The sequence below is a fragment of the Crocuta crocuta genome, unplaced genomic scaffold, assembly GCF_008692635.1.
Source record: "Crocuta crocuta isolate KB4526 unplaced genomic scaffold, BGI_CrCroc_1.0 scaffold103, whole genome shotgun sequence".
Lineage (NCBI taxonomy): Eukaryota > Metazoa > Chordata > Mammalia > Carnivora > Hyaenidae > Crocuta > Crocuta crocuta.
Window position 1 is genome coordinate 1541831 of NW_027529192.1, and position 10435 is coordinate 1552265.

Sequence of the window (10435 nt, forward strand, 5' to 3'; positions counted from 1 at the left end):
CCCCCCACACCTGCACTACTTTTTCGTTCCGGATTTACATCACCTTCTACCCTATGATGTCTTTTCCTTGCCCTGCGTGCTGTTTATTGCCTGTCTTCGTGCACTAGGGTTTAGATTCCAGAAGGGCAGAGACGGTCTGCTGTGTCTGCTGCCGTGGTACCACACTGGGCCCTACTAGGGGCTCTGTGATTAAATGAGCTTCAAGTCAGCGTTCTGACTTTCCAAGTTCAGGCTTAACAGTTACTTCCCCTCAGGTCCAGTTAAGGAACTGTCCAGCCTCACACACTTAAGGAAGATTTTCTTTTCTTGTCTTTTTTTCTTTTTTTAAGTTTATTTTGAGAAAGAAGTAGAGACAGAGCACAAGCGGAGGAAGAACAGAGACAGAGGGAGAGAGATAGAGAATTCCAAACAGGCCCCCAGCTATCAATGCAAAGCCCTGTGTGGGGCTCAAACTCACAAACTGTGACCTGAGCTGAGATCATGACCTGAGCCAAAATCAAGAGTCGGACGCTTAACCAACTGAGCCACCTGGGCGCCCCAAGGAAGATTTTCTAAGTAGGCAAAGGGTTTCGGGAGGTTGGGCCTCCAATACAGTATATGAATTCACACTGGGCTGGCTAACACACATATTGAAGCTTCTGGCCCGGTCCCCGGAGTCCTGAGAGGTCTGTGCGTCTAAAGTGAGAGCACTAGGAAGCCCTTCCATCCTCGCAGCCTCGGGCCAGGTGTTTGTCTTCAGAATTCTCCAGTCTGAGCCAAGCAGGGGGTCCTCCTGCATAAAGTGCCCCACCTAACATTATACAAAATGCAAAATTCTGGTTGAAAGTCTGCAGCTCCTTCGGGCAGGGAAATTCGGAGTCGGAGCTTGAAAGAATGCTGGTTAGCCATGTTAAACAAGTTCTTAGTCAACATGAGGGGTTCACTGGTGGTTGGAAACTCATGATTATAAGCCACGAGTCCCTACAGAAAGGATTGTTTTAAAAATAACTTGGCGGGGGGGGGGGGGGCCCTGGGNAAAAAAAAAATAACGGGAAAATATGGTACATTTATTTAATGAATAGAAAGAGTTAAAGACAAGCATGCATTTATTCTCTTCTGATTCTCATGCTTGTATTTTATTATTGATGGGAGTTGGTAGATCCAATTAAAGGGAGTGGACTTTGAGCGGGTGATAGCACTTACCCATTGCCTTATACTTAGAAAACAAATGCATGCAGATAGGAGTAACTTATTAATGTCATCTTGCAAGAAGAATGCTATACAAATCTGATTTTTTTCCCCTCATATTCCAGATGCAATTTCATTTGAAAGGTGCAGATGCTTTGTCAACAGCCTACAGTATATGTAAATTACATAGCTGGCAGTGCAACATGGGAAAAAAGTCACATATTCCTGTGATTTTGAAACTTTACATGTATTTATCTACTTATTAAGTGAAAAGTTCACCTTTTCTGAATAAAAACCAAATATTGGGCCTCATTTGGGCAGTGACATTTGGATCCTGTTATTTTTGACGCCCCACACCACTCATTTACATTTGATTTGTTATCTAATCTTTCTAAACCTGTTAAAAAGCTGCTATTGGGGTGCCTGGGTGGCTTAACCGTTTAAGCCTCTGACTTTGAGTCAGATCATAATGTCACAGTTTGTGAGTTCGAGCCCCGTGTTGGGCTCTGTGCTGACAGCTCAGAACCTGGAGCTGCTTTGGATTCTGTGTCTCCCTTCCTGCCCCTCTGCTGCTCACACTCTGTCTCTGTCTCTCTCTCTCAAAAATAAACATTTAAAAAAAGCTGTAATGCAATAACAGGAAACTACATTTCCTCATTTATGCACTTATATATTTATTTTGGTCTTCGTTGTGACATTTTCTCTGAGTAATTTCATATAAGAGTCAAAAATGGCAATTAAATATTAGAGATAAGTGTTCTCTTCAGTATTGTGTGCCATCTATGAATTCAGAGGAAATCACGTCACTGAGAATAGACTGTATTCCCTACAAATATTTTGCATTCTTTCCCACCACTCCACCTACACGACTCTTGTCAAGGTCAACAGTGATCTCCAGTGTTGCCAAATTCAATAGCTGTTTTTCAGATCAGAAGTTATCTGATCTTTTGAAATGGCTGATTGTTCTGTCTTCTTGACACTTTGCTTCACTTTATCCCAAGGACACTGCTCGGTCTTTGTTCTCTTCTTTTCTTCTTCTTTTTTTTTAATGTTTATTTATTTTTGAGAATGAGAGCGAGCGGGAACAGGGGAGGGGCAGAGAGAGAGGGAGACACAGAATCTGAAGCAGCTCCAGGCCGTCAGCAAAGAGCTCGATACAGGGCTCGAACCCACGAACTGTGAGATCGTGACCTGAGCCGAAGTCGGACGCTTAACCGGCTGAGCCCCCCAGGCGCCCCTGTTCTCTTCTTACCTCAGTGCCTGCTGCTCCTTCTCATCTGCTTTGCTGGCTTCTCCTCAAGGTTTCCCGGGGGCTCCTGGTCTCCACACCCCAGGCTTTTCTCTCCCCCCCACCCCCTCCCTCAGTTGACACACCCACCTCCCAACTCTAGGAGCACCTCTGTGCTAACGTTCCTGCCCTGTGACGGGGCCCTGCATCTGCCTTCTGACTCCTGGGCACCTCCAGGTGGCCTCATAGGCCCCTCGCATCCCAAACCCTGGTTTCTTGGTCCCCAAGCACAACCATGTGCTCCCTTTAAGAAACTATTAGCACAAGAGGTTTTAGAAGGCGGGAGAGGCAGCAAACAAAAATTCCCTTAAGGACAGGGGCGGAGTAGACAGATATTCACATGCCTAATGGATGACTTCATTCTCTGTGCCCCGGTTTCCTCCCCTAGAAGTGGGAAGGTGAGGGGCACGTGCGTGGGTGGCTCAGTCAGTTAAGCATCCAACTCTTGGTTTTGGCTCAGGTCGTGATCTTGCAGCCTGCTTGGGATCCTCTCTCCCCCTCTCTCTTCCCCTTCCTGGCTTGTTCTCTCTCTCTCTCCCAAAAATAAATACATAAACTTTAAAAAATAAAATAAAAGTGGAAAGATGAGAAGATGCCCATCAGAGAAATGTAAATGAAAACCACAGCTTTAATTACTTCACACCTGTCAGAATGGCAGTCATCAGAAAAAAAACAAAAAAGAGCGTTGGCCCCCAAGGAGAAAGGGACCCTTCATGCATGGCTAGTGGGAATGTAAACTGGTGCAGCCAATACAGAAAACAGCACGTAAGGTCCTGAAAAATGGAACTACTCTGCAATCCAGCAATTCTGCTTCTGTGTACCCATCCAAGGAAAAGGGAAATGCAACTCTGCAGAGATCTATTGTCTCCCGTGTTACCGCAGCATTATTTACAACAGCCAGCCCAAGCGTCTGTCAACAGATGAACGGGTTAGACACGTGGTGTCCATGCAACGGAGTGCCGCTCAACATCAAAAGGAATGAGATCTTCCCATTTGCGACAATATGGATGGACCCAGAGACTATGATGCTGAGTGAAATAAGTCAGACAGTGAAAGACAAATAACAATATGACTCTGTTTATATGTGGAATCAAAAAAAAAAAAAACATAAAGAAGCTCACAGATACGGAAAACAAACTGTTGGTTACCAGAAGGAGGAGGGGTGGGGAGGGTGGGCAAAACAGGCGAAGGGGATTAAGAAGTACAGACTTCCAGTAATCAAATGAGTAACTCAAGGGAGGCCATGCACAGCCCAGGAATAAGTCAATAATCTTGTAATAACTCTGTACAGTGANCACCTTCCTGCCGATGGGCTTCTGCTGTTTCAGGAAACGGTGATTCCCTGTTGCCAGCAGCTCAGTGTTCAAGTCTGTAGTTATCTCTGGTCACTCCCTCTCATGCTCCCACCCCGACGCCAATAAATCCTGCAGGATCTACCTCCAAAATATACCCAGAAGCTGACCATCTGGGTCCCCAGCTGATGGCCACTCCCCGAGTCCGTGTCATGATCAGCTCCGGCTGGGTGACAGCTGTGGCCGCCTGGCAGGCCTCCTGGCCCCCCTCTGCCCCCTCTGCGGTCTACACACGAGCTGGAGGGATACTGTGGTATTTGCTTAGTTTCCAGGGACGTCACTCCTTCAGGGTCTCCGTGCTTCATTCAGAGCAAAAGCCAGAGCCCTCTGCCCGGAGCCCGGGACTCCGCTGACCCTCTCTGTCACCCTCCGCCCGAGGCTCACTCAGTCTGGGACGTGCCCTGCGGGCTTTTCTAGGCACCAGGCTGCTCCTGCCTTGGGCTCCTACACCTTTCCCTTTCACTTGGACGGTTAGGGGCCCGCCTCGCTCTCTCATCCCTTTAAAGCTAAAATATTGCTTGTTTTTCCTCACAGCACTTCTTTTCTAAATGCATTTATTTCTGCTTCCTTCTCCACCCTCCAGCCATTCCCGCTGCATAGAATGCGAGCTCGGTGGAAGCAGGGAATTCGATTTACGTAGAGCAGTGCCAGGTTCGCAGTAGGTGCTCAAGAAAATCATGCTGCACATGACATGTTGCTTATTTCAACGAGTAATTATTCTCCTGAGCATCTCTGACACGTTTTACAAACATTTTATGAATCACAAGAGGTAACAGTTTATTGGGACAGCAAATAATCATAAGAAGCTTGAAGAAAGACAGTTTCTAGTTGTAAAACTTACAATTACCTGGGTTGCCTGAGCGGCTCAGTTGGTTGACAGTCTATCTTGATTTGGGGCTCAGGTCACGATTCCACAGTTTGTGAGTTTGAGCCCCGATTCAGGCTCCGCACTGACAGCATAGAGCCTGGTTGGGATTCTCTCCCCACCCTCCCCTCTGTCCCTCCCATGCGCTCTCTCAAAACAAATAAACTTAAAAAAAATTTTTTAACTTAAAATTATCTAAAAAAAAAACAAAAAAAAAAACTTACAATTATCCATCCAGAATATTATAGGTGGTGGCAATCCAAGTGGGGGTCTGCAGGGAAGGACCAGAGACTGGCCATTTCGAAGGGTTATTGGCTCAAGTTTTTCTTTGGTCCACAGCGGTGACCCTTTTTATTGAAAAATAAAAAGAGCATTAGAAAGAAAGACAAACTTTGGGGAAAAGGATAACTCAGAATTTACGAGCATTAAGATAACAAGAGAGTAATTTTTAAATACAACGTTAGAAGTCAAAATGTGATGATTTTCATTCACTGCCATTAATAGTATAAATGCAGACTCAGCAATTCCATGTTTAAAAGCCTGTATTATTAAATAAATCATTAAGAAGATATATAATAGGGGCGCCTGGGTGGCTTAGTCGGTCAAGCGTCCGACTTTCGCTTAGGTCATGATCTCGCGGTTCGTGGGTTCGAGCCCCGCGTCGGGCTCTGTGCTGACTGCCAGCTCNAGAGTCTGTGACTCCCTCTCTCTCTGAGCCTCCCCTGCTCACGCTGTCTCTCTCTCTCCTATAAATAAATTTAAAAAAATATTAAAAAAAAAAAAAAAGAAGATACATAATAGTTTCACTACAGTGAGTTCTTCACAGAAGAATGGAAAACTCTAGGGATGCTAGGGCGGCTCAGTTGGTTGAGCATCTGACTCTTGATTTGGGCTCAGGTCATGATCCCGGGTCATGGGATCGAACCCATGCTCAGCTCGGAGTCTGCTTGAGATTCTCTCTTGCCCTCTGCCCCTCCCCACCCCATGTGCTATCTCTCTTTCACTCTCTCAAAAAAAAAAAAAAAAAAGAATGGAGAACACCAAATGCCAAAAGATTTGTTGAATAATTGTGTATATACACTTGTGAGTATCATACAATATTATGTATTAAGTAGACTGGTTTATAAGATTGATATGAGAATATACATGATACGCAGGTAAGTCAGAATAGGTTATAAAATAGTGCTTCAGAATGAGCTCATTTGGAACGTATACATACACATCTACCTAGGAAACATGGAAAGAGCAGGCGTTACTAGCTTGAGTGGAAGGATTCATGAGTGATTTTTCAATTTCTTTTTTTGTTATTTGTAATGTTTGCCAATAATGAACATGGGTAATGAAACCGTTTTTAAAGCGACCAGAATTGCAAGTGGTTACCTTTCTTTAAATATGTGCTATTTAAATACACATTGTTGAGAGACTTTGGGTAGTAACTACTGAAAAAAAGCCTCACAGTAATATCAGGGCTTGAGGCCACTCTCTTGCCAGGGAATCTTTGAAACAAAAATGTCGATTGCCCATTATCCATTTCATACTGAATGTATTTCTGTCTGGCTATCAGGAGTTCATCCATACGTAAGATATGAGAGAAATTGATAATTTGATCAATTCAGGAAAGAAACACCTCTCTTACCGCCGGTGTTTTATTCTGGACTTGCACACAAGGCATCCTGGGTTGGCAAAGCACGGAGCTAAAGAGCTTAGGGTACAGTGGAAAGGAGCAATAATTTTCATGCAAAACAAAGTAAGAGTATTACAATCGATGGCACTGCTTTCTTGTGACAGGGTCTGGGTGACATGACCGGTGCTGAGCCTCCGAGCCACCTTTTAAACAGGGTCCTGTTTGGTGGACAAGTCTCACTTACTGGATGGACGGACAACGATATTATTAGAAATGGCCGCTCCGCGTTCGTTCCTGGCCGTGCACTGATAGACCCCCTCATAGGTCTCTGCTTTCCCTTCGCTCATGATGTTGATTGTGAGGGTTCCTGAGCCGGGCTTCATGGTGACCAGAGGGTCCTTATCTATGTCAAAATGAGTCCCATTTCGGGTCCAGGAGAAGCTACCCAACACATAAAGGATTAAGCTTGTTAACAATCGAGAAAAGCAGGATCACTTACTCTTTAACAAATGCCAAGCAGTTCTGTAGGTTTCTAGAAATAGCGATTAGATTATACTATTCAGTAAAAGAAGGTTCTGTACCTAAAATGTTTCATTGAATCGTGACTTGGAGAAAAGTGCTGGCCATACATTTTAAGGTACATGTCTTCCTTAGAACTACCCGAAATCTGTCTCAAGGAAATCATGCACACAAATTGCCTGTCATTTTTCAAAGAAAATACAGAAAGTAGGTCTCCCAGGCACGCTCTCTTTAAGCTTTATTAGCATTTTTATTGTAAACTCCATTGTTCACAGAGTTCATAACCTGTCTATAAAATTTTGCCCTGGGCTGAAATGTGACAAGAAAGGCTTTCCCAAGTACTAATCCATGTGTGCATTTGGAAGCGACCAGACCAGCCTCACGTCACCAAAATGAAAAGTGTGAGTTGGGAGGAGGGGGCGAAATAGGAGTTCAGTGGTGTTCTCAATGCTGGCTGTCAAAAGTGGTAACTCTCTAAAACATACATCGTGAGAATTTTCAGTTCTAGAGATGCTTTTGTAAATTCCTTGGGAAGTGTTCCAAGGTGCCAACTGAAATTCCTCCTTTTCAGTGTTGTTTCTATAAAAAACTGCCTTATATAGAAGTCACAGCACCCATGTAATTAAATCCTTTATAACTAGTCACAGATCAATAGCGGCCATGCTCATACCAAGGCATGAATCTCGAAACTTTCCCGGATCACTTGGATTTCCCTTCCCACTGCTTACCCTTACGTCAGTGGTTGACCCAACATGAAGGGGTCGGAGGTGGTGGTGGCTGGAGGACACTGAGGCAGAGGCCGGGAACGCGGCTAAATGCTGAGGTGGAGAAATCCTGCCTTGCAGGAAGTATTACATCAGTGTGAAACGGAATGGGAACTCCGTGAAATGGCATCACATTCGGGCTCAGGTGCTAGAGGTTTCTCATAATATGGCAGAACGGACTGCTTTGAAGCAAACCTCTGATGGGTGTTTTTGACATACTTACCTATTTACCAGATAATTTTTTTCTCAGGTGCCAGTCTGTGACAACTGAGTAAGGCTGGCAACAGACTCAGAATTGAAAGATCTAGAGGGGCGCCTGGGCACCTCAGTCAGTTAAGTGTCTGACTTCAGCTCAGGTCATGATCTTACAGGTTTGTGAGTTCAAGGCCTGCCCTGGACTCTGTGCTGACAGCTTAGAGCCTGGAGCCTGCTTCAGATTCTGTCTCCCTCTCTCTCTGCCCCTCCCTGACTCATGCTCTGGCGCTCAAAAAAATAAGCATCCAAAAAATAAAAAAAGGAAAGAAATGAAAAATCTAGAAACTTTCACTTCCTTCTTAAAAATCCACATTACATTCTAATAATAATAATCCAACTCTCCTAAACTCCCGTATGTTATTGCACAAGTGGGAGTATTTGCTAATTGGCTGCGGGACCTTGGCTACGGTGCCAAGCATTACCAGGCATCAGTTTCCCGTCTATAAAATCTATTAGTTGTACCGGATAACCTCTCATGTCTCTCCCAGCTCTAAAACGCTGTGCAATGCTCATGCCAAGATGCATATGGAGAATCCAGAGTACGGAGCCCTGCAAGTCTGAAAACCCACTTAGAGCTATTTTATAGACCTCTCCAGAGCAAGGACAGATCTCTGAGGTCATCAGACCCAACTTCTTTATTTTAAAGCTGAAGAAACTAAGGCCCAGAGGAAAAATGGGTATGTCCATGCTATCAGGGCCAGAGAGCCATTAGGAGGCTTTCTTCCACATCTCGCTACAATTTGTGAGCATTTTGCAAGGGGTGTGAGTACAGAAATGGAATTTAAGGGGGTTTCCAAGAAGAACACCCTGACTTTAATTCATCTGAAAGACAAAAGCATGAACTTACACATGATACTTCAGAGACAGGCAGGACCTGAAATTAACTTCAATATGAACAGCAGTGCTTATTTTCAGTTGTGTAACAGAGCAGAAAGCACACCCACCTTGGAGGAGGCTTCCCTTTGGCCTTGCACTGGATCACAATATTCTCTCGAGGGTCAATAATGTAGTCTTTTGGAGACTGCTGAGTAATAGTTGGAGGCTGTACCACTTGATTGTAGAAAGAAGAATAATGTAAAGAACTCATTTAAGATCATCGTAAAAATCATTCCGTCGGTATCAAAATCGCCTACCCTAGACGAAATACACTCCAAACGCTTTTAGCAATTTCTACAATGGCAGCACATACCTCATTAGATTTTTAGCTAAACGTCTCCTAAGACTTTGACATCAAGTCACAACTTCCTTTTGGTGACTTTGTATGGACTCACAGAGCCCATTTTCCCCACTGCAAGTTTGGGAAGACAGTCACCAAGACAAGCTTCATGTCAAGACAGTTTCTTTTCTGATGTAACAATGAGAAATTCCTTGGATTTTTTTTAGCTCAAATGATGCTTTTCAGTAAAATTTAAGTTAGGAGGTAAATGGGCATTTCTTAGGAAAGAGTAACTGACTTATAGTTCATTAGTGTGCTAATGGAAATTAATATACATTGGGAACAAATCAATTTGAGAAGTTAACATTTAAAAATGGTTAAATCAGACACTTCGCATGTCTTATTAGAGGCAGGAGGTAGGAGGTAGTAGCCACAAAGGTAAAACAATCTCCTTTAGAAGATGAGTGGAATTGGGAAGTGCCCTGTTACAGGAGGCAACATTTCCAGTTTGCTCCTCAAAGGGTTATCCAATCATTCATTTTCAAATCGTATGGGGAAATTGTTCTGACCCAGAACCATTAAATCTGAAGGAAGCCGGTTTTCCGCACGTCCAATGCTCAAGTCGCTCATAAGATCACCATGTCCTTCGTGTGAGATCAGGATCACAGAATGTTAGAACAGGAAGGAGGGAGAAATAATCTATTTCAACTTCGTTTGTTGCTCAGGGCAACAAAATGGCTTGAGTGGGAAGGCACGTGGCAGAGACGAGAACCAGCGTCTCCCAGTAGAAGCTACTGCCTTGTGCAATGCCGGGGGGAGCCATTTACATAGACCGATGGTTTTCAACCGAGGGTCCCCTCGGGGGACACAGGGCCATCTCTGGACCACTGTGGCTGTCACCCCCGGGCGGGGAAGTGGTACTGCAATGTGCTGGAGAGAGGCCAGAGATGCCACTAACCATCTTACAGGACAGTCCCCTCCACCCAACAAAGACTTAGCTAGATCATTTAAACTTTTCATGTTCTGGCTCGTCCCTTTCCTCCCCGCCCATGCTCTGTGCTTCCTGAAACCTCTTCCACCTGCCAACCGAGCATCTCCTGAGGCTTAGTAATTGCCCTCTGCTCTGGTCTCTCCTTACTGCGGTTACGTGTCGCCAGGGCTGACTTGAACACTTCTGCGCCTAATGTCCTATAAATCTGCAAACATGATTCTGTCGGCTTGTCTTGTCTCTGGTCTTGCCGCCGTCCGCCCCGACGGGCACGAAAACGCCGGCTCTTACTAAATATCCAAATAACCCAAAGTATGGATGAAAAGCAGGGCTCATGACTGTCCTCCTTACTGCGCGCCCACGAAACGCTGGATACTCAGCACTGTCATGTCCCCTCCATGTAGCAAGAGCCGCCCCCCCCTCCCCCGCTCCCACCCAGCCCCTTCCTGCCTCTGCC

At 44.9% G+C, this 10435-nt stretch overlaps 1 protein-coding gene across 7 annotated transcripts in view; it reads right to left on the reverse strand.

The window, feature by feature from the left end:
* The window catches only part of NRCAM (neuronal cell adhesion molecule), a 78321-nt gene that overhangs the window by 64248 nt on the left and 3638 nt on the right, over positions 1-10435 (reverse strand). For all 7 annotated transcript variants that reach the window (XM_077758327.1, XM_077758326.1, XM_077758325.1 and 4 more), the window contains 3 exons: positions 8779-8884; positions 6541-6737; positions 4897-5019 (listed from right to left, as the gene is read on the reverse strand). In XM_077758327.1, coding sequence (XP_077614453.1) covers positions 4897-5019; positions 6541-6737; positions 8779-8884 — 426 coding nt within the window. The remainder of the gene's footprint in view (positions 1-4896; positions 5020-6540; positions 6738-8778; positions 8885-10435) is intronic.